Consider the following 25,541-nt stretch of genomic DNA (forward strand, 5'->3'; position numbering starts at 1 on the left):
CGGCTGTTTAGACCATTAACAACAAAGCCTACTAATTTTATTATTTTGGGCCCAGTCCACTCAAAAAGACAATTGTCTTAGTCATAACCCATAAAAGTCATGAAGGAATAACTTTCTAACCTAATGATGGTGGGTAACACTTTTAAGAACATACAATACATGTCATTAGTCTAAACTTCAGTCATTAGATGTAGAGTTCTATATACACAATGTAGCTCAATTCACACTCCTATGTATCTTACACGTGTTTTATGGAGTATTAAGCTGTGACTATGTACATCTGACACACAAGTATACACAGAAAGAGCTACTAGATACACTTCAGAGCTGGTGCTCGTGTACAAAGATAGAATTACTCCCTGACGCTGGTGCTTGTTGACTTGGGGTGAAACTTGCCAAGGGAATAACTTTGACAGGATCTTCAATATTACAGTGTCTCTCGCACGTGTTGTAAAACTGGGGTCGAGATGCCCCCTTGTCAATATCTTCCTTGGGTAGAGGTCTTCCAAGGGTATGTACTCCGTCTGGTCTTGTACCTCTTCCCCAACCTTGCTGGAATCCAAATGTTGGCAAAGGTGGATTAGACTGCTGGTATTGGGTCAGTGATGGAGGCATCCAGCAGTTATCGGAGTGGCCGAGGATGAGGCATTCTTGGGTGCAGGTCTCTGAGGCTTCTGCAAGGGCTTTCTGAAGATTGACTTCAATTGCTAGATAGAAACAAAATAAAGGTTTTTTTAAGTTATTTTGAATATAGAGCAGAGGCTCAAAATATTTAAGATCAACGTAATTCGGCAAGATGCCCACAATATACTAATGAAAGTTTGTGTAAGGTTAAAAGAAGGATTAATCCTTCTCCTGGTCGCATGAAACAGATGAAGAACCAAAGAGAAGCCTTAAAAAATATAAAGGTCATTTGGATGTTTCCTGCAGAGCTTGCTTACATTTTGAGTAATTTTTCTCTTTGTGATTCAACCAAATATTGTAGCATGTCCTATTTTCACACATTTGTAAGGACAGTACAGGTTATTGTCATTTGATACTACAATGTTTAACTGTAATTGTACTGTTGCTTTAAGAGGGGAAGGGAATGGAGGAACAGCACTCTGAGCGTGAAGTGACCGGAATTGGGGGAATAGAGGAACAGAGGCAGAAGGGGGTATCTTCTGGTTGATACTGTAGAGATGCAGTAATTGTCTTATGGACAAATTTCTCCTCCAGTAATTTAAAAAGGGAACCCTGAAGTGTGAATTCAGAGTCAAGCGTTCCTCCATTTTCTCCACTTTGACAACATCAAGTTTATCTATAGATGAGCTATTCCCAGTGAACTGGGAGAAAAGACGGACTGCAAGTATCTTGTACTTATGAGCCTTTGAACTGGGTACATGTTGGTAGGCCCGACAACCGCCAGCACAGAACACTGGAACTATTTGTGTTAATTGCTAGAAGACACTAAGCAATCCCAGTGTCAGGGACTCTGGTTGACACTTGTTTATTAAAATTTAATGTTAAGAGCAGCTGTGTCGTCTTCATTGGCCTATATCAATTACCTGCAAATCCTCTAGATCACAGTGGCTAACAGGGCCTACTTCACTACCCGGCCCTCGTCCAATCCGGTATGGCCCAGACTCGGCATGAATCCCATTTACCTACTCTAGAGGAAAAGGGGACCATGACTTTATTTATGGAGCTCAGCATGGCGCTCTCTGCTTCACAGCGACCCGAAGAACAGGGGAAACCCAGCGCCTACAATCTGTGCCCTCTCACGCTTTTTGATGCACCAAAATTGCCCAATTAAACTAAATGGGTTCGTGAAAAAAAATGGATTGCACTTGCATAATGTGTGTATGTATTACTTTCTTAACACATCCATTGATGTTTTAGGTTACATCAGTTAAGTCACCTTTCATTTTTTTGACGCATGTGAAAAACAGATTACACTGGGATGACACTTGCACGTTAAAAATGCAAAAGTGCAACAGATACTGATGTAAAATGCACATACACTCAGTGAGATCAGGCAATTTTTCACTAATCAAAATTGCACTTGCCCTCGGGAATAAGGTCTAACTTTCCAGTGACCTCTCAGAATGGGGGTTTACCAATATGTCCCTATCAACTTTTTGCAACTGACGGGCACTGTTGGTCTATTTAGCTGCAGGACTCTTGGTCAGTAAATTATTGTGATGACCTTACTTACACTGTTCTCTCAGTGCTTATATATCAGCCATATTTCCATTTCTACAAGTAGTGCCCTTGTTATGAAGATTTGCTTAGATCAAGGATACAATATATGGAAATCTGTGACCTAGTCAAACTTATCTTTTGCCAATGAAAAAAAATATTTTTCTTGAATAATACAAATTAAATGTAGATACGACATACAATAATAGACCAATACTATAGAAACATGGTCCAATTGCCCCCCCCCCCACCTTATTTATTCCAGTAATAAATATACAGTGGCTATAATGTATTACTTTAATAAAGAATGCAGTGCCATAAAGAAACATAATTGCAACATGCTCCATGCCGCCTTTAAGAGAACATTCATCAACCTCATGCAGTACAATAGAAATGAAGATTTTAGAAAGCATAGTGTAGATCTTATAAGCAGTTTACAAGGGCGGTCAGATCGGCTACTTCCTAGCAAGAAGAAAAATGTTTGCATTGAAAAAAAAAGAACCCTCCCGGGAGCTTTAAAAGAAAACAACAAAGTATTGTTAAAGGGGTTGCACCAGAATTACAAGTTATCTCCTATCCAAAGGATAGGTGATAATTTGCTGATCGGTCGGGGTCTTACTGCTGAGACCCAAACTAATCCAGAGAACAAGAATCCCGAGTCCACCAATCTCCTCATTGTGGGCGTACTGCACCTCTCGCCTTCATAGTGAGGAACAGTAAATATGGTGCTACTCCATTCATTCTCAATGTGACTGCAGACATAAGATAAGCAGCAAGCACTTTTGTATTTCCATTAGCCCCAATGGAATGAATGGAGCGCAAACCGTGCATGCTCAGCCAGCACTCCATTTACTTTGACAATACTGTGGGTGGGAGAATCATCCTTGCAGCGATGAGAAGACGGTGAGATGGGACCCCCATTCTCAGGTTTAGGTAGGGCGTCTCAGCAGTGAGAACCCTACTGAACAGCAGGTTATCCCTTATCCTGTGGATAGGGGATAACTTGTTATTCTGGTACAAGCCCTTTAAGGAAGAGGTTTGCATAGATGTAGCAAGTAGTGTAGGATTGGAGTTCCTTGGACGCACCAGATGAGATGACTCAGTGGACTACCCTCCATCTATACAGAAGATATGACATCCTCTTTTAATTGCATCGTAAGCTTTGTTGCCATTGTACACATAGGATTAATCAATAAGCTTTAATAAGTGATTTGTGAATTATCCATAAGATATCGATCCTGGTGGCCAACAATTGGCTCCAAAGTTTGCTCCAACTGGGATTGTTTTCTGCTGGACCTTTGGGCTCCTTATTGAGTTGTTAGCACTCTGGAGGTCTGGTCCAACAGCAGTAGTAATCATCAAGTACGTCTAGTGGATAGTTTGAGGTAGTCATGAAGTCAGTGATATAAACAAACATCTAAAGAAGCCTTTGTATTGTTAGCATTGAGCTACAATCGCACTACTGAAGTTGCAGGTCAACGGTTCTGAAAACTTATGGTCTATGGTAGACATATAATCATAAGTATGGATGAAAGCCGATTACTGGCTGCAGTAGTAAGTCATTTATCCAGAACTGTGCCATTAAAAAGCAGTGAAAAGTTTTGAGTTAGAGGACAAATGTGTCCATTAACCCCTTCAGTGGCAGGTTTATTATTACTATGTGATGCCTTATCAACAATGCAAGTAAAAACCTCAGAAGATTTCACATGACAGCTCAGTGCTCTGCACATTTCAGCACTGGAACTGTCCACGGAAATCTTCCAGGGTTTAACTGCATGGTCAGTGCAGCAAGCCCCGGAGATTTTCCGGGCATGCCCCTAAAGGGGTTAAAGGGGTTTCCAGTTATAAATTACTGATGGTCTGTCCTCAGGATAGTCCATCAATAGCATATTGGCGGGGTCTGTAGTGCAGGAACCCGGTCAATTAGCTGTTCAGCAGGCCAGCCTGCTTCTGCACTGAGCTGATTTCTGAAGGTAGCAGACAGCTCTGTTCCCACTGCAGTGCCCAGGTTTGGTATTACTGTCAACATTTTAATTGAAGTAAATTGTTTGGAATACCAAGCCTGGCCACTGTAGTGGGATCGGAGCTATCAACTTCCTACAGAAATTAGTTCAGTGCATGAGCACACCCTCCCAGAAAGAAACTGATCAACGTGGATTTTGGGTGGCTGACCGCCCCATGTCTACTATTGGTAGCTGTCCTATCAATAGTTTACAACTGGAGTGTTACTGGTTATGTGATAATTTTGGAAGCATAACCATGAAACAACATTGACCAGATTTACGAAAAAAAAAACAATAAAAATTAAAGAAATTGTTGCTTATTTCAATAAGAAGGAGGAAGAAGATACAAATAAACCAATCCCAGCCTCTCCTGCCAGCTGCTGTCAATGACAGAAAAGGATCCGCCCTCCAAATCTACCGTCAGAATCATGAACCAATATACTTATTTACAAAATCAGTGAGTTCAACCAACTTTAATCTATTTGGGTATGACCACTTTAAAGGGGTTTATCTACTAGAGTATGCCCTCACTTTCTTATCAGTGGTTATCAAACAGTCAAGACCCCTATTATTCCTGAGAATGAACAAGCCACAGTACTATTTAGCAATGTGGCCCTTTAAAGAGGTTGTACTAAGATTGACTTTTATCACCCATCCACAGGGTAGCTGCTAGAAGTCTGATCAGTGGTGGTCTCACCACTGAGAACCCTACAAATCCAGAGAATGGCAGTCCTCCCTTATCCTCACTGAAGACTTGCTGCACCACCTGCAGTGAGGTGGAGAAGGAATGAAGTGGCGCTGCAATATTCATTTCAATGGGACTGATGGAAATTGCAGTGTACAAATGCTCAGCTATGTCTGGCAGTCCCATTTAAGGTGAATGGTGCAGCACTGTGCATGCCTGACCACCGCTCAATTCAGTCTTCTCCTCACTGCAGAATTGCAGTGAGCCCACAGTGAGGAGGAGAGGTGGGATTCTTGGGATCAGTAGTAGGGGGGGCTCAGTGGTGAGAATTAACTTTTATCAGAATTTTCCTGTATTTGTAGTGGGTGATATGTGCCCTTGATCATTGGTTCCGCAGTTTTCCGCCTAGACTGTCCCATTGCATCCTGTTATCTCTTGTAATGAAGACATCTCTCGCTTTTGTTCACCAGCTGTATGAAAATAGACTTAACAAATCCTCCCTGAAAGGGACAGAATACTCGTCAATGTAATTTCATGTTCCCTACACCATAGATATGTTAATGGGATAAGATGTGAGTAATATGGAGCCATGCATCTCATTTGCATCTATTAACAGGGAATTTGCTAACATAAATCATCAGCAAATAAAGGATATTCTGAAAACGCAATGGGGAGCCCGGTAAGTATAAAAAGCATATCTCCGGACTCTTTGGTCCCTAGTCGATGAGCCGATAGACTACGTTCATGGTGCTCAGAGGTGATGATGGGTTCCCTTTAATTATTCAAGTGTCCAGGAAGTTATGTAGTATAGCAATTTACTTAGAAACCAGAAAGTGACAGAGAAGCTGCACAGAGAGTCTATGTCTATAGTATAACTCTCCTGCCTCATCCAGGCCTCGAGAAGAACAATAGACCAGTCATTAAAGGTACTTTTATATAGGAGGACTATTTTCCAAATAAACTCTCGGACAAGCAAATGCAAATGTTAAGGCCCATTTAGACACAACGATTATCGTTCAGAATTTGCCCAAAGACAATCTTTTAAGCGATAATCATTGTGTACATTTATGCGTTCCGAGAACTGCTGTGTTCTCGGAGCGCTCAGCTGGTGTCCTGCTGAGCACTCTGAGTGCGGTATAAAGATAGCTGGAGCTCTGTCTTCTGCATACTCCTGCTGTGTTCACGGAGTGCTCAGCTGGTATACAGCTGAGTGCTCTGAGCGGGGTATAGCAAACACAGCCAGAGCGCTGTCTTCTGCATACTCCTGCTGTATTCTCTGAGCGGGATACCAGCTGCAACAGTAGTATCAGCGATATCTCGCTGAGAACTCAGCACATGATCCTGATAAGACTCATTGTTGTCTTTCAGCTAGAGCAGATCATTAACGAAAACTGCATGATGGCCGCATGTATAGACACAGCAATTATCGCTTAAAAGACAGCTTTTGAGCGACTTTTAGCTTTTGAGCGAAAATGTGCTCAAAGGCAATCTTTTGAGCGATAATCATTGTGTGCATTCATGCACTCTGAGAACTGCTGTGTTCCCGGAGTGCTCAGCTAGTATACAGCTGAGTGCTCTGAGCAAGTTATGCAGAACACAGCTGGAGCACTGTCTTCTGCATACTACTGCTGTGTTCACGGAGCGCTCAGCTCGTATACAGTTGAGCACTCCGTGCGGGGTATAGCGAACACAGCCAGCACGCTTTCTTCTGCATACTCCAGCTGTATTCTCCGAGCGGGATACCAGCTGCAACAATAGTATCAGCGGCATCCCGCTGAGAACTCAGTACACGATCCTGATAAGACTCATCGTTGTCTTTCAGCTAGAGCAAATCATTAACGAAAACTGCACAATGGCCGTAGTAGGTATAGACACAACGATTATCGCTTAAAAGACAGCTTTTGAGCGACTTTTCAGCGATAATCGTTGTGTATAAATGGGGTATTAGTTGTTCTGTGTAAACCCTTCATCCAACAAGGTGACAAGCAATAAATTGTTTACTAGTTGTTTCGTCTAAGCTCACCCACAAAGTAGTCACTGGTTGACCGATAGTTATCTGGAGTAAAATCCCAGTCGTTCATTCTTAAAGGACTTGTAAATAAATTTTCATCTGGATCCTCTTTATGACTGACATGTCGGCAAACAACTAATGATGAACAATCATAGCATTCACTCATGTTCAAAAGCAACAAACGAATGATGTTCATATGCTTCAATGACTAGTGTCAAGGTATCTGTACTCCCCCTCTATCTAATGAAAATGAGATGACTTTGCTTATCCTGTCCTAGTCTATTCAACAAAGTTTGTTAGTTAGTTGCAGAAAATGGGAAACATCAACTTATTTAGATTAATTAAGTTGGTCAGTGTGAAACTTTAACAATTCAAAAAATTTTATTTAGCTGATGGGCACATAAAAAGTGCACTAAAATGTTTTTTTTTAACTTCTTTAAATAATGTGCCCTTTTTTAATGAACTATTCCTTTTTTAGAACAGCAAATTAACTTTGGTCTCTTTACTGAATTATGTATTTATGTCTTTGAAATGTGGGGTTGAAATGAAGAGCTAAAATGAGAAGGTTTCACCTAAAATAGACTCTTAGGATGATCTGACGCTCATAAAACTCAAACACTTCAATGTTGGGCTTTGGAGTCTGTATCAAACATATGAGTCTTGTTTACGCACGGTGGTTTGTGTTTGATGTAGATTTCATATCAGAAGACACTGTAATTATTGGCTTTTATGGGATAGACAGACAGACAGTAGTGAGAATAGTGTGCTTCATTTCCTCGCTTCTGATGTTTAGATTGAAAATGCCCATCAAATGATATCAGGTAGAGTGCCTTGTAGGGTCAGGTTAGTAATACTAATGTTCATGTGCTGGGATTTATACAAATAGTCCAGGAACATTTGTCTCTAAAACCTAACGTTAGTGCTATAGCAACATCAATATTTACATATTTTTTCCACATACGGTAATCAAACCCATATAGCCTAATATCCCTGTACTGATCGTGAGTTACATCCTGTATTATACTCCAGAGCTGCACTCACTATTCTGTTGGTGGAGTCACTGTGTACATACATTATTTATCCTGTACTGCTCCTGAGTTACATCCTGTATTATACTCCAGAGCTGCAATCACTATTCTGCTGGTCTCCTTGCTTCAGCTGCTGGGGTTTAGCCGCATCTTCTCCTGCTGTCCCCTGCACTGTGGTGCTGATCTATCAGCAGGCGGGGATTCAAAATCCCCACCTGCTGAAAGAGCTGAATGTGATTGGCTGAGGTGCTCAGCCAATCACAGGCAGCTCTCACCCGTCATTCATTCTGCTGGTGGAGTCACTGTGTACATACATTATTTATCCTGTACTGATCCTGAGTTACATCCTGTATTATACTCCAGAGCTACACACTATTCTGCTGGTGGAGTCACTGTGTACATACATTACTTATCCTCTATTACTCCTGAGTTAGGGTGGCTTCACACAAGCATGTTTTTGTAAATGCAGGTCTGTGTATTGCTTTCAATAGAGCCGTGGCTGCTGTTAGCAGCTCCGTTGAAAACAATGCTCTGCCGGCACTCCTGCATTCTTTTTCAGGGAAAGGCTTTACATAAAAGCCCTTCCCTGAAAAAGAAAAATTTATGTGTAAAAAAATAAAAAATATACTTACCTGTCCGCCGCGGCCGTGACCCCCGCGGGGATGAAGAACACCTGCCGCATGCGGCAGATGTTTTCTTCATCCCCGCTAGTTAAAATAATTCCCTGCTGCTACATCTGCCACATCTGTGACAGATGCAGCAGAGGAATTCTTCAATTCTCCACCGCAGCTGTCATACATGTCAGCTGTTATGAGCTCAGTTATTATACAGTATGTACTGAGCTTGATTCTGGTACTGTATTTATGTATTGAGCCTGCTTTGAGCTTAGTTCTGAAATTGTTATGTTATGAGCTTGGTTCTGGTGCTGTATTTATATTCTGAGCTTGGTTCTGATATAGTATTTATATTATGGTATTGGTTCTGGTACTGTATTTATATATTGAGCATGGTTCTGATATAGTGTTTATGTTATGATCTTGGTTCTGGTGCTGTATTTGTATACTGAGCTTGGTTCTGATATGTTATTTATGCTATGGTATTGGTTCTGGTACTGTATTTATATATTGAGCTTGGTTCTGGTGCTGTATTTATATACTGAGCTTGGTTCTGATATAGTATTTGTTATGGTCTTGGTTCTGGTGCTGTATTTATTAACGGAGCGTGGTTCTGGTGCTGCATTTGTTAAGTTTTGGTTCTGGTACCATATTTATTTTTTAAGCTGTTCTGGCGTGGGCACGCTGCTTTTCGCAGTAGCAATACAGGCAGTGCAATATTTGTATAACTTTTTCTTTTGATGGATGGGGAGGCGCCAAAAGAAACTCTGCACAGGGTGCCGCCTAACCTAAGGCCAGCCCTAGGGATACATAGAGCATCATCCATTCTACTAAATGAAGTTTAAAAGAAACCAGTTTAGATTTCTACATGGATTGCTCATAGTACTTGTATAAATTAGTATTTTGATATTCCTACCAAAGATGTCAATGGATTTCATCAAAGTTATGTCACATTATTGTGCTCTTCAATCAATTCATATTAAGCAGTATACATTATATAAGGTAACAGCTGTGTAAATGAAAACCACTAAAGTAGTGACAAGTGACAGATTTCGGGTGTTAACCAGGCACAGTTACAACTCTGCAGAGTTTTGTCTCATTACAGAACAAGCAACAATTAGCACACAATTACGCAAATTACCTTTAATTGTATCATGACTGAGCTAGATGTAATATTTCCACAACACGGCTTATACATGAATTCTTATCTAGCTGAGCCAATAACCTTCTCTGTACTGCCAGAAATGGGTTTCATTCCTGAAGTATTCCTTGATAGTGACATTAAGTAGTACAGTCAACATAGCGGGATGTTAGCGGAGTTATGCTGATCATGAAGGTGGGGGGGGGGGGGGGAGTACTCATTTCAGCCAGGAGACATGAAGCCATGGGGGGATTGGATGCTTGGAAATTGAATTCAGGCCAAGCAAAGGGGTTTCAGCCAATAGCAGGCGGAAATTGTTGGTTAAACTTACCCGGGGGACCAAATGGAGGCATCTGAGTGACATAATTTAGTAGGTGTAATTCTGCAAGAAACCATTTTAACAGGAAAAGATGGAAAAAGCAATGGAGAGGGATTGTTAGCATGAAAAAGGGTTTGTTTCATGAAAGCAATACATCACACAGAGAAATAAATTCTACTTAACTACTAGAGCGCTCATGTACAGTATGTTACGCAGCATGATCACCTGATCGCTCCTATAGACAGTTAAGACAACCTGTAGACTTTTACATTAACCTTAGACCATACAAAGCCCAATTAAGTTTCTGTAGATGCCCATACAGGGCACTAAGTACTGGCATTCAGCGTTTTATGTCAGAGTCTATGTAAGGTAATTGGGGAATGATTTGCATTCGTACACTATAGTGTTGTACAGATTTTAGGTACATCTTATATTATGTTCTTTTATACTGTATAGTGGTCTGTGATATTAGCGGTGATTACTTATTGGTAGTGTTGAGAAACTGAAACAGTTGAACTTTGATTCGGGTTGAACTATGCTAAAAGTTTTGTTGGTCGAGAACCTGAACCTCAGATGGTTTGTCTTTGCCGAAACTGCTAAGAGAAGGAGGAAAAAGAAGAAAAGGGAGAAGAATGAGAAGAAAAAAGGAGGAGAAGAAGAAGCAGGAGGGAAAGGAAAAAGGAGGAAAAAAATAGAGGGAGAAAAAGGGAGAAAAAGGAGGCAGATAAGGACAGAGGAAAAAGATGAAGAAGGACAAAGAGGAAGGAGTAGAAGGGAGGAAGAGGAAAAGGGAGGAGAAAAATGGATGAGAAGGAGGAGGATAAGAAGGTGGAAAAGGGCAAAAAGGGGTAGAAGGTGGAGAAAAATGGAGAAGAAGAAGGAGGAAAATGGAGGAAACGGGAAGAGGAGGAGGAAAAGGGAGGAGGAAAAGGTAGACGGAGGAGGAAGTAGGAATTTTTTTCCTTCTTTTTATTCCTTCTTCTTTCCTATTTTTCTTTTTTCTCTTCTCTCCTTTTTCTTTATTAAAGGGGTTTTCCAGGGACAATACTATTGATGAGCTATCCTCAGGATTGGTGAAAAATAGTTGATTGGCTAGGGCAGTATTTCGGGTTTTAGGACAATCAGCTGATTGTGTTCCCGCTGACAGCAAAGTAATTACACAGAGAGGAAGCAGCGGAAATCTCTACTCTGACTTCTGTGTAGTGGTTGATGCTTGTAACTGCAAGTGAAGCTCTCATTGAAATCAATGGGAGCCATGTCTGCAGTTACAAGCGCCAGCCACTTCACAGAGGTTGGAGCAGAGACTTCTGCTGCTTCCTCTCTGACCCCTGTGTATTTGCGACGCTGTCAGGGGGCGCACAATTAGCTGATTATTCAGGGTCCCGAGCGACGGACGCCACCCGGTCAACCATTGATGACCAATGCTGAGGATAAGTCACTGGGAAAGCACCCTTTAACTTTGTTTTAAAAACAGCTCAAAAGTACTTAGATCCTTCCTAGATGACATAAGAATGCTGCTCGTAGCTTTTATCGCTCTTAGCATTATACATCCGTTTTAGAGGTATTGGCAAAGTTCTGGTTTGGTTCAAACTAATTCAGACCGAACCAAACGCCAACATTTGGAGAACCAAAGTTTTTACAAGTTTACTCATCACTACTTATTGGGTCCAAGGGGAGATTTTGAACTGGGACTCAATCTGATCAACGAGTATATATATATCTGTGATACTAAATCCCATAAACTTAGGTGCTAGTAATACAAGCCTCAAAAATATTGACTATTCCTCATCAGTAAAACTCAAGTAATCTCCCTAATTACTCTTCTTGGTAGTAAAAAACTGTTAGCAATTAATCAAAAAGTGTTCTCCGCTGTAACATCAGCTCAATACTTTGGACTAACCTGTCAATGACACTATAAGGTAAAGCTAGGGCTCGCTACAAGACCACCTTAAGGGCGCCTACCCACTTGCGTTGCCGATTTTCACGCGTGAAAAACGCGGCGTTTTCGCACGCTTTTGCGCATTTTCCGCTCGTTTTTCACGGCGTTTTTTGCGCGTTTTTTGTGCGTTTTTTGCAGCCCTCCATTGACAATCATGGGTGCATTAAGAGAAAAATAAGGAGACATATGCAGCTGACAGTTCCTATGTGAAAAAACCCCACGAAATGGAAAAAAAAAACCCAGATGGACAAGAACACATTCTATACTAATTGCTCTTGAGAAAAAACGCAAAACATCACAGGAAAAAAAATCGCAAGTGGGTAGGCACCCTAAATCAGGTGCAAATCTTGTTAAAATAGCAGGGAAGACATGATGACAACATAATCTAAGGTGTTCACTACAAGAAAGAAACTTGCAAGTTACGTTAGAAACATATATATATATATATATATATATAAAAATTAGGTACACTTTACAGCAGACTTTTCAATATGGAAGAGCTGCCTTTTGTAGAAACAGCAAGTGTATGGTTATTTACACACAAATTAGGCTGTTCATAAATATACAATAGTCGTCACCCTACAGCTATTCCTCTTGAATCTCCATGAGTCATCTATAAGGCATCTCATCTAGCCAGCCAGTACCATGCTGTCTACTGAGAAGGGGCAATACATCCAAAAGAGCTTACCCATAGATGGGCCAAGCTTCCTTTTGGAGAAGATTTGGCTAATATAAGCTAATTTGCATACTATTTCCCATGGAACATTACCTGAAATGAAGTCTTCATAAACCCACCGGGTTTCCTCCATATACATACAATAGCTGTCACCCTATAGCTATTCCTCTTGAACCTCCATGATAAACAGAGCACCCAACTGAGTTGCATCTAATGCATCTTCCCCCACCAACCAGCACTCTGCTCTTGTTACATCCAACATGGATGCGCTGGATCTGCCACTCTCAGATCTACCAGAAATGCAAGTAAACAACAAAACAAAAATAGAACAAAAAGATGGGAAACACTGTCCCTATGCAAACAAACACTGGGAAGGGCCCTGCCTAAAAGCAGGGTGATTGCCCCAATAAGGACGGTCCCGACTGCATACCTTGGCCCCTAGTAGAACCTACGTGTGGAAAAGAAACAAAACTAGAAAACCAAAATAAGAATGCAAACAAATGCAGTATTTAGCTTTAGGGTGACTACCCACTAGCATTTTTTTTTCTGCAGGGGTCTTTGGGCTATGGGACATGCAAAGCTAAAATCGCGATTGCGCAAAATCGCGATATCGCGGTAAATCGCGATTTTAACATTACAAGTTCCATAGACCCCGGCAGAAAAAAAATGCTGTGAATTTCGCAGTGAAAAAAAACGCTAGTGGGTAGTCACCCTAAGGGTGCCTACCCACTTGTGTTGCCGATTTTCGCGTTTCCACTGCGTTTTCTGCGCGTTTTTTGCGCCATTTTCGCGCGTTTTTGCGCGTTAATTTCGGAGCACAACATGAGGCGCTGCATTTTTGCAGCCCTCCATTGACAATCATGGGTGCATTAAGAGGAAAATAAAGAGACAAATGCAACTGACAGTTCCTATGTGAAAAAACCCCATGAAACGGAAAAAAACCCCCAGATGGACAAGAACACATTCTATACTAATTGCTCTTGAGAAAAAACGCAAAACGCAATTTAGCATCGCAGGAAAAAAAAAAAGGCAAGTGGGTAGGCACCCTTAGGCTACAAAAAGTAATTGAATGATCCAGCAGTAACCTTCTGACTGCTAGCCCAGTCAAGTAGAGACTGAGAATCAACCGCAGTTCAGCTCAGTCTCCAGCCAGTTGAAATAGCCCAAGTAATCATCCTCAGGTGCGACCAAGCATGTCACACCAAATAGCACATCCGCTGAGCCAGAAGATGTTGAGACATATCCAAAACCATCAATGGACTATCAGCAAGGCAGCAATCTCAGAACCGCCCCAACAGCTCTATGCTGATAGGGGGGGAATCGCTCCCAAACAGTGTGTATATATATATATATATTTTGGAAGAGTCTGTGGTTTGGCTGGCTGACAGGAACTAATTTAATAACTGCTCTGGCAATGACACATTACGGAACAGAGGATTGGGCACGTTTAAATCTAACATGCCTAATCCTTCTTTATTCCTGCCATTGGGGGAGGGTTTAGACCACCCTTGTAAATTAGAAATTCATCCAATTCCACTAAAATAGGTAGGCTCAAACTAATTTCATTTAGTCTGTATTGGCATTCTGAGGGTGCATTCACACGAACGTATATCGGCTCGGGTTTTACGCCGAGCCGATATTCGTTGTCCTCGGGTGCAGGGGGGGGGAGGATGGAAGAGCCAAGTGCAGGAACTAAGCTCCCGCCCCCCTCTCTGCCTCCTCTCCACCCCTCTGCACTATTTGCAATGAGAGGAGGTGGGACGGGGGCGGGGCTAAAGTCCGGGAATTAGCCCCTCCCCCGTTTCGCCTTTCCCCATTGCAAATAGTGCAGAGGGGCGGAGAGGAGGCAGAGAGGGGGCGGGAGCACAGTTCCTGGCCCTGGCTCTTCCATCCTCCCCCCCCCTGCACCTGAGGACAACGTATATCGGCTCGGCGTGAAAACCGAGCCGATGTACGTTCGTGTGAATGCACCCTTAGGGTGCGGGCAGACGAGCGTAGGTGTATTTACGTTCGCACGAGCGCAATTTCGTTTGTTCCTACTTTGCAAACGGTCTTTTTGGTGATCGAATATGCGTTGGCGCGTATTTCGGTCGCATATGTTCCGTTTTTTTTCGAATTGCCGTTTTTACGCGCCGTAAAATCGCCCATGTGAACGAATACATTCGAAACCATTGCCTCAGATGGTCACGTATATACGTTTGGTCGCAAAAACGCGCCGTTTATGCGCTCGTCTGCCCGCACCCTTAAAGCGATTTTCCAGGGAAGGGTGTTTTTCAGAACAGCAGTATTAGAACCTCTACTTTCACCCTGCTTCCCACACAAAGTCTTGCAATATGGACCTTCTTTTTGCCCATGGCATCAACTCAGAGGGTTGACTATTCAGCTAATTTCCCTGTCATCCAGACATTTGTTATATCTGATGCAGAGACAGAGAAAATGGCTGGCTTGGTTATTAAAAGGAACTGAACAGCCAGCACCCTAAGGTGATGTCACGGACACAGCGAGGGTCCATAGCTCAATACTCAGTGCTGGAACTCAGGAACCAAGAGTTGGCATAGAAGAAAGGAGGGTACAGTAAATTCTCCACACATATCTCCATCCGGTTTTGGAACTGGGCCAGAAGTTGAAGTTCTAACACTGCTGGAAAGTAGTTTTCCTTTCTGGACAAGTCCTTTAATTTCTTTATGTAACTCCAGCCTTAGGCCTTAGTCACACGGGCGTTTTTTCACGCGATTTGCGCATCGCATGACGGATGCGCATGCGCAAATCGCGTGACCGGCGCCGAAAAATCGGCCCAAAAATCGCCCGAAAATCTGCTCCTAGCCGCGTTTCATTAGAAACGGGCCGGAGCTGTCCAGCGCATTGCATTCAATGGAGACGGCAATACAGCGGCTCCATTGAATGCAAGCGCTACGGGCGAGTGTGGGATGAATTGTCGGGAAGGGGTTAAATATATAACCCCTTTCCTGCAATGCATCCTGAAAAGTGAAAAAATAAAAAAAATGTATGTACTTACCTGCTCCCGTCAGCTGGAGATCCCGGCAGCTGGCCTGCAGTGGGTGTGAAGGGGGTGTGACTCAGGCTTGCCCCTGATTGGCTCAGCGCTGAGCCAATCAGAAGCAAGTCTCAGTCACACCCATTCATGAATTCATGAATGGGTGTGACTGAGATCAGCCTCTGATTGGCTCAGCCTGAGTCACACCCCCTTCACACCCACTGCAGGACGGCCGCGGGGATCTCAGGCTGCCGGGAGCAGGTGAGTACATCCTTTTTTTTTATTTTTTCACTTTTCAGGATGCATTGCAGAAAAAGGGGTTATATATTTAACCCCTTCCCGACAATTAACCCCGCGCACGCCGGCAGCCCATTGCTTTCAATGGAGCGGCTGTATTGCCGCTCCATTGAATTCAATGGGCAAACATCGTTCTTCTCTGCCACAGCTGTTCCAGCTGTGGCAGAGAAGAATGATTTGTCTTCTATATGTTCTCAATGGGGTCGGCGCTGCTGCCGCCGGCCCCATTGAGCGCATATAGAGAAGAGAACAGGAATCGCAGATCGCAGATAGGTGCGATCTGCGATTTCTGTTCTCTAATTTATCGGACGAGCGCATAAAAAGCTCTCATGTGTCCGATACCATTGCAAAGCAATGGTTTTAAAAAATCGCCGGACGCATGCGCATGCGCAAATCGCGGCAATAAACGCCCGTGTGACTGAGCCCTAATTGTGATAAATCTTATACCTAGCAACCATCTAAAGGATTATAACCTTGGGTGCCTGTCAAGGTCATAATAGAAATGCTGGTTTCTTGAGAGATCTATAGAAGAGATAAGAAGAACCTGTATAGTCTTGTCCAACAATTAGAATAAGGACCGGCTTTGTAATATGAGAACAGATCAGAGGGAATAGCCATGTTGGTTGGAATATTTATTCGCCCCGAAGATCCCAGGTCAATATATTTATAAGCAAAGCGTTCATGAAGCAGAAATCAATCCTCCAGAAGGCTCTAATTTCATCTCCAAATATTTAAATATCAAAACCACAGCATTTCTAACAATTAAGATGAGAAGTCTCTTTACATCCCATTCCTCTGCAGTCATGTATTTATTTGATCTGCCACTTACATTGATATTAGCATTAACCACATATTATTATTATGTACTTTGATTACAGTTGATGCCCTGAAGCAATGAGAGGTCACTCCTCTTGCGTGTGTGTGTTTTGCCTGTAATAGCTGTTTTGGCTGTTGCATCTAATGGTGTGTATTCATTGCACTCTATCTTAATGCCTCCTACGTAATTCCACTCTGGCCTGTCAATCAAACTCTTTGGAGAGATGCGCACAATGTTTACACTATCCCTACATGTAAGGAATCACTTACACCTCTTTCATTCCAGGGCTAAAAGCACTATTTTGACAGTGAGAGGTGTTATTATATGCCCCAAGGCCCTTACGCCGTAGGATAAAGCCATCAAAAAGTACGTTTTTCCTGCATGGGAGTTAAATGATTAATTCACTTACGAATATCAATGGCTTTTTTGCTTAAATATCTCAATCTTTACACTTTAGGCTTTATTCATATCTGCATTTAGTTTCTTTTTCCTTATGAATCTGCTTACAATCCCACAAACAGATTTAAAAATGGATTCCAAACCCAATCAAGCGGGGGAAAAAAGTTCTTTTTTTTTTAAAGTAAATCACTTATGGCCCCATAGGAAGCATTTTAATAGGGCTCATCTATTCTACCACATAACCAGAGACATGATAAACCCTGAACATACACCCTGGATGGCCACTCTATTAGAGACTCCTATTTAGTAGTGCATTGGACCTCCCTTGGCCTTCACAACTGCAGTAATTCATAGGGCATAGATTCCACTATATGTCAACATATTTCTGCAGAAACATTGGCCTCTGCGGACAGGAAGCTTCCTGTAGATGCTGCAGATTAGAGGGCGCTGCTGACATGTTCTGACCAGCTGACAGGAAGGGGTCTTCGATTCATGCTGCTTGCACCACATTCTAACTTTCCATCTGCCCGGAGCAACAGAAATCTGGATCCATCTGACCAGGTGAATATTTTTCCGCTGCTCAGTGATACAATTTTTGCACTATTTTGCCCCTGGAGTCTCGTCTTTCTGTTTCTCTTAAGCAACAATAGTGCTGGAACTGGTCATCTGCTGTTATAACCTATCTGTGCTCAGGAATGATGAGTTCGAAAATGTTAATTGGAGCTCCAGTGTTGTATTCGACTTACTGGGCAGCGCCTGTTGTCAGAATGACTCTTGACATCCTACTCTGACCCCTCTCGGTGACGAGTTGTTTCGGTCCACACGATCCCCTTTTGCTGGACATTTTCCTTCGATCACGCCATTTTTGGGATACTCTCTACATTGTTACACCAGAAATCCTCACACGGTTGGCAGTTAGGCCCAGTGACCGGGCCTCATTGGAAGTCACTCAGATCACTGGACTTTCCCATCTAACGTCGATCCACACTGAAACTGATCCACGGAAAACTTGTCACATGATTTGATGCTGTACTCGGAGATCACGGTGAGAATGTCCATACAGGGAAGCACCAATCATGAGAGAACTGGGGGGTCTATAATAAAGGGGTTATTCAGTGCAGGGCCCAACTTCATCTCTTCTAGAAGGAGAGGGCAGCATGACCTTCTGATCTTACTATTATTACTTCTCTATTTGCATCTCATAAAATAAACTGTTCCGGAATAGGAAACTTAAAACTTCATAAAACTTCAGTCACAATAAATGTATTCTAACCTTCACCTTGTTGTGAAATGATGGTATTTTTTTATTGCCACTTCATACTGCATGATTGCTGAAGGACCTTGTTAGGAGGATAATACACAATTAAACTTAATTAATGATGTGATTATTCATTTATGTTCAATTATTTATTTAATCAGAATGTATCTCAATGTGGCACCTTTTTTTTAAATAACACCATTGTTAACTCGCCTTATAATGACAGTAAAGTCGGTGATGGAGTGCGGGAACTCTTGAAGGTCATCAAGACAGAAGTTTTATTATTCTAGTAGTTTAACTATACTTTAGGAAGTCATGACTTTTTAGCTCATGCAGAACGCTGATTTCCAACCAGTGGCTCTCCAGCTGCTATTAAGCTACAACTCCCAGCATGGCCCGCAGCTATCAAAGCTTGCTGGGAGTCAGAGTTTCACACAGTTGGCAAAGACGAGGTGTGAGAAATATCTGACACATGGCACAACCTTCCAAGTGAGAACATTTAATCAAGAAGTGAAGGATCAAGTCTTCTTCAATGAATGTTAAAGGGCCGCAGCGGTGATTTTTTTTTCATTCAATAGGTAGCTATGCCCCAGTATATATAATTGAGCTAGTGTTAGGGGGGGTCTCACATTGATAGATTCTAATTGCGGAATCTGCGATTGCCGATCCGCAGCAAAATGCAGGCTTGGAAAGGCATGAACGTTTGATTTTTCCTTGACACTCACGGATACACATTTGAAAAAAATTCGCAACATGCTCTATTTTGGCATGGACTTAGCGCGGACGGCCTCCATTGAAGTCAATAGAGACTGTCCAACCAGCAGCCCATACACAATTAACATTGCGTATGGGCTGCTAGCGATGGCGCGGGAAATGCAAAGAATGAAGAAAAAAACTGTACTGCACATGACGGATGGTGAGCCACCATGATCATCCATAATACAGAAAAATCAGGTATGCAGGGTGGCCAGCCGGGCTTAATGACAAATTCCACTGCAGGCCTTCCGCAATATGGAATCCGACTCATTCGTGTGAACCCGGCCTTACCTTGGTTAGTTATTACTTTCTATCTGAAACATTCTCCTCAGATAGCCGTGTGATCTTAGTTCTGACTAGTTCTGATCTACTTGGATTTATGTGTGAAGTTTCTAGTCAGTTTCTCAGTCGATGCTGTTACATGAACCTACCACGGAAATTACCTAGAGGGGGACACAGACTTTCCTGTTACAGTTACACAGTTGTAATAGAGGAGATCACAGCTCATCCTATTGACTGTATACTTATGGACAGTAGCTTATTCAGTTGAATATTTCTAAAGTAATGATGAGTAAATTGCCCCCCCATCCCCCCAACAGCTAGAAATGATAAAGTATCTAGCTAATGCTATTCTGATTCATCATGAGATTGATTGAAAGTGAAAGCAAGATTTTTGCCTGATAAGCATTAGACAGGAGGCTGCACTGCATGGAAGTGTCTGCAATACACAGAGGAGACCTTTAGAGTGTGCCAGGCAATCAGGTGAGGGGGCAGAGATGGAAAAATGTGTTTCGCCAGAGAGGTCCTCTAAAAGTAATAAGCCAACATAAAACACTTTTCAAGGCAGAAATCCTCTTCTTCAGTCACCCACTGCAGACTAGCTCCATAACAGCTGGACACATGGTTTCTTCATGCCTTAATTGGTGTTGTCACCCTTGCCAACCCTCCGGCCTCACTGTATTCTTCACTTTCAGGCACTACTAGAGGGTTGTTCCACTTGTCCCTTTCATTCTACAATAGTCATAAAAGTTGGAGACCACTGCTGTACATCCACTATGGCTTTTTCTGTGAGGGAACGTCTACTTGGGACATATTTCATGAAGCATACATTCAGCAGCAGAAAATTCACAAAAAAACTGATTCAAAATCCGAATGTGTTACATGTGCCGCGCGGGAATAGAAAAACATGACCTGTCGCTTTGTGATGTGGAATCCGCATAAGGAACTCCACACATTAATTTTTTCAGTTGAATTGCGCTCGATCTGTAGAAGCCGAATCTCTAAATCCACAGCAGAAATCTGCAGCAGAGCTGTGAATTTCTGCCTCAGGCTTCTTTCACACGAGCGCATATTGTCTGACTGTTTCCACGGCCAGCCGTTATATGCTACGTTGGGGGCGAAAGACCTGGTTAACGAGCGCACAAATCAAACGTTTGTGCACCTGTTCATATGGCCAGGTGAGGCCGGCGCAAATGCGCCAACCTCACCAGGCCATTTCCCCTCTCTCCCCATCGCAGGCTTACCAGTCTTCCTTCCCGCTCGGTCTGTGCAATGGGCACTTAGCTCCGCCCATGTACCGCCCCTTGTCTATAGCCATCAATGGGAGGAGGCGGGGTGGATCAGTGATTAGCCCCGCCCCCTCCCATTGCACAGACCGAGCGGGGAGGAAGACAGGTAAGCCTGCACGGGAAGGGGAAAAGAATAGAGGTAGGGAGTTTAGCAGCCATGCTGCTAAACTCCCTCCCACCTATGGCCGCTGCCATGGGCTCCCATAGGAGCCCATGCAGCGGCCGACCTATTCTGGCCCAAACATAGTTCCAGAGCTATGTTTTGGGCCCAACGTAAAAATGCCCGGAGCTATATTGGCTGGACGGGTGTTTTTACGTTTTGCGAATACGCCCATGTGATCTGGTCCATTGGAGTCCAATGCATCAGATCACAGCGCATATTGGCCGGACGTAAAAATGGCTGGCCGATATGTGCATATGTGAAAGAAGCCTCAGTTTAAGTGGGTGATTCAATTATCACATGGATTCACAATGAAATGAAAGTGCAGATTTAGGGCTCATTCACACTGGTGAGAAAATTGGGCAGTTTTCTTGCATTGCGAGAGGGTATGAAAACACGTGCTTATGAAACCAATGAATTTCAATGGTTTCATTCTCATTTGCGATGTTTTCACGCCTGTAATGCTGCGTAAAAACAAAACAAAAAAAAACGCAGCATCTCCTTTCTTTCTGGGATATTGGCCATTGTTTTCAATGGGCCTGGCGGCATCAGCGATGGCCCCATTGAAAGCAATAGGAGAACATCATCCAGGGGGTTCACCTTGTTTTCAAGGGGTCTGGCAGCAGCAGTGCGAGCCACATTGAAAATATAGTGAGAACATTGCGATCTCCTGCGGCTCCTGTGGCAGGGAATTCTTCATCCCCGCGGGGAGTCCCCTCATCACTGAACACTGTGACAGCAGCAGCAGGTTGTTCAGTGATGAGGGGACTCCCTGTAGGGATAAAGGAATCCCACAACTGCTGTTACAGCAGAGACAGAAGATTGCCATCTTCACCCATAGCTTTCAATGGGGACGGTGCTGCTGCTGCCCCATTGAAAGCAATGGGATGAATGGGACCCCCGCAGTGATGCAAAGCTGTTTTCACACAAAAAATGCCTCACATTCAGGGGTTCCACATGCATTGCGAGGGCAATATCGGGGTGTGAATTAGAGCATAATATCGCTCTCGACAGTGTGCAGGAGCCCTTAGGGTGAAATCCTCCATGTAATTATAGTCTAAGTGTGGCACATCTATAACTGTTGATGGCCACCAAATCTGCAAGTCATTATCCATAAAGATGACCCTTGACCACACAGTATTCGACAGACATATAAATGTCTATGTAGAACCATCATGCAACCTATGGGATACATAGAATATGTTGTAGAACTTTTATCAATTATTTTGCAGGTAGGAGATGAAAAAATGTCCAGAAATTGCACATTGTTTTTGGATTTTGTTTTTAGAGCCTTCAACATTTGGTAAACATAACTTTCCTATCAGCACGATCACTGCAATACCAAATTTATATAGGTATTTATTTTTTGTTACTTTTGCAGAATAAATAAGAAGTTTTTAAAAGAAATACAATTTTCTTTAAGTGATGAATAAGTAATGTTTGACACTGAAGGCGACTTGAAGATGTGATTGTTTGATTGCTAAGATAGTACACTGCATTACTTATGTAGTTCATTGTACTAAAGCCTATGACAGCAGCCTATTAGACTCTGCCAGAGACATGCTCTAATACGCTGAGTTACATGGCACACATGGAGCCTTTCTTAGGCTTTCAGGTGTGAAGGGGACCCATTGGTACCTTGCAATTGCACTGCGAGTGCCAATGGGTGACAGAAGGAGCCACTCCTACTGTCATCTGCTTACATGCTTCAGTGGCTGCTGATTGTGGAATGTAAGGGTCTGAGGTTTCTCCACCTCTGACAGTTAGAGCAGGAGCCTCGCTGTCAGTAGTCAGCCAACCCACTGCCTAAAAACATGTATGTTTAGGTTAAACCCATTAGTGAGGTCAGTATAAAGGCTTATTGGCCATCATTGAGGGGTTAACTCTCTTCCTCCTTAAAAACTGACTGGATAATAGAGACTCATCTAAACTAAAGACCAAATGCTCTATAGTAATGAGATTTATGGGCTTTGTAAGTAGCCACAAGCCTCGGCCCAAGAGAATGAAGGCTGTTGAGGCTCCACCTATTGACTGGTTTGCACATGGCGTATTGATTTACTGTAGAGCTGAATTTTTCTTCAGATGATCCTCCATAAAGATGTCTCCTGTCTTATTACCATGTAGTGAAGTAACCGACAGCAGCACATCCTGGAGAGCCGGCGCCGCGCTGCATGTAAACTACTTTTGCTTTTACCGCGGGGATTTTTAAGGCTTCTCTGTCCTGAATAAAATTAACATTTCCAACTTGATGATTTCCCTTTAACTTTGACACTTGCAAACATTTACATGTTTAAAGGTGCTTGAAGTACTTGTCACCTTAGAACAAATCGCCTGAAATCTGGGTGATAGACTATGCCATCTAATTGTCATTACAGAGCCGCTCTTGTGTGATGTTTTTAATCACGTCACACTGTGGGAGTTCAGTCCTCATTAGACAATCACAGCTAAGAGCGGAGGATTCGGAGCCGGTGACTGATGCGCTGTACAACATGGAGGAAGCTGCGCCGGTGCATGATGGGTTCTCAGATTCTGCATTGCTTAATAATGATGACTGTGGCTGTCGGAGCACATATATAATGCTGCGAATGTTAGGCAATTAGGGATCTCTTGTTTTCTAGATCAGCTCTTTTTTCTAGTTACACCAGGTTCCCGTGTGCATTGGAGGCTCCATTCATCCAGACATCGCCTTCTATAAATGTAGCCTGCGCTGGGGCCACATGATTATTATTAGTCGGGCTCTGAAAATCACCTGATGATTAGCTATTAATTCACAGAAAAGTTTTGTTCAGCCATACACACTGGAGGGCCACTTTCTTAGAGCCCCCTATCTAGTAGCGTGTTGGACTTTGGCTCTCAGAACTGCAGCAGTTCATCATGGTGTAGATTCAACTAGGTGATGAAATCGTTTCTCAGGAATATCGGCCCTTGCGGACAGGAAGCTTCTAGTAGATGGCACAGATTAGATGGAGGTGTTTGCATGTTCTGACCAGCTGACAGGAAGGAGTCATCGATTCATACTGCTTGTGCCAAATTCTGACCTCCCATCAGCACGGGGCAACAGAAATCTGGATCCATCTGACCAGGTGATGTTTTTCTGCTACACAATGATATAGCTTTCGCACTCTTTTGCCCCCTGGAATCTCTCCTGTTTCTCTTAGACACAATGATTCTGGAACTGGTCGTCTGCTGTTATAGCCCATCAATGCTAACGAATGACAAATTGTACATTCGGACACATTACTTGGAGCATCGGTATTGTGCTCAACTGCTCCTGACTGTACAGCACCAGTTTAACAGAACAATTCTTGACATCCTCCTCTGATCCCTTTTGGTAGGGAGTTATTTTTGTGCACAGGATCCCCTTTCACTGAACATTTTTCCTCAATCACACCATTCTCTATATTCTCTCCATATCATTACATAAGAAATCCCCATATGATTGGCAGTGAAATCCTGGCCCCGGTTAGTTTAGCACCGATGACCAGGCTTTGTTGGAAGTCACTCAGATTGCTGGATTTTCCCACCTAAGCTAGATTCACACTGGACAGGCATGTACAAGACTGTGAGAGAGGAGAAGCCCTTTGGACTGCAATGAGTGTTGGTAAAAAAAAAAAAACTGTTATGTTAAAGAGATGATATGTGTTGGCAGTAGGCCTGGCAGATAGAGCCAACCTTGATGTATAGCTAGTGGCCAGATGGCCAGGGTTGGTTTATGTACCATTTTAATTTACAGTGTGAAGTGTCTGGCTGTTCCAGTGGTAAAGTGTGTTCCTGAGAGTGGTGCCGACCATCATGAGTGGAGAAGATGGCAGTCCCAAGTCGTGACTAATCCCCTATTGTCGCAGGTACATAGGAGATCCATGTATAGTACCAGAATGGACGCCATGCTTATTCTACAAGTGAACGCACCCCTCTGCAGGGTGTTGCTACATACTGTAGCTTTAATCTACTCCAGAGCACTTTGTAGTATGAAGAAATAATAATTTTGAGAGTTTACTATAAAAAGTATTCGTGTTCTACACAACCCTATTATAGTTCATGAAATTGCATCCTATTATATAATATCTAGAACAATGCAGTGCATTAAGCTCAATCAGACTGCTATTATTCCATATTTCATGCCAGTGAGAACATCGCAGCTTTATCAGGCAGATAACAAACATCATTCTGTTGCATATCAGCTCTAGGAAAAGCAAACATACAAGGAGCGGAGGCCGCTTCTTGCACAGGTAGCAGCGCAAATGTAGAATTGCTTCTTTATAACACTGGCTTGTATTCTGCATCTCCAAAATCCAGACAGCTGGTGGAATGACTCATTAATGGCAGTTAAGTCAGTTAACCCTGCAGGCACAGACCAGAGAGAAATATGTCATTTGTCATTAGCTGAGGCCAATCAGGAGTCCAGGGCTCAAGTATGAAGGGAGATTTAACTACAGCTGTTTCTATTGTGACAGATCGTGGACTAGACTGTGTTAAAAATGTACAAAAATAAAAGACTTTAGAAAAAAATATGGCCTGTAATAAAAACTAATATATAAAAGACCAATCCAGAGATAGGTATTCTAGCTTTCTTTTAATCCACTCCTCCTACATGTCCCTGTAATGACTCCACACTAGAATGGCTTGGCTCTATTGTACAACATCTGGCTATTGTGTCAGCAAAGTGACTGCCATCTCCGTCTTAGATAAATGAT

General features: G+C 42.8%; 1 protein-coding gene across 1 annotated transcript in view; it reads right to left on the bottom strand.

Annotated features, from left to right (window-relative positions):
• Window positions 1-321: 321 nt before the first annotated feature.
• The window catches only part of PCDH11X (protocadherin 11 X-linked), a 1,234,289-nt gene continuing 1,209,069 nt past the window's right edge, over window positions 322-25,541 (bottom strand). The window contains exon 6 of the mRNA XM_066582088.1: window positions 322-707. Within this exon, the coding sequence (XP_066438185.1) occupies window positions 322-707 (386 nt within the window). The remainder of the gene's footprint in view (window positions 708-25,541) is intronic.

This window comes from Eleutherodactylus coqui, chromosome 10, assembly GCF_035609145.1.
Source record: "Eleutherodactylus coqui strain aEleCoq1 chromosome 10, aEleCoq1.hap1, whole genome shotgun sequence".
NCBI classification, from domain to species: domain Eukaryota; kingdom Metazoa; phylum Chordata; class Amphibia; order Anura; family Eleutherodactylidae; genus Eleutherodactylus; species Eleutherodactylus coqui.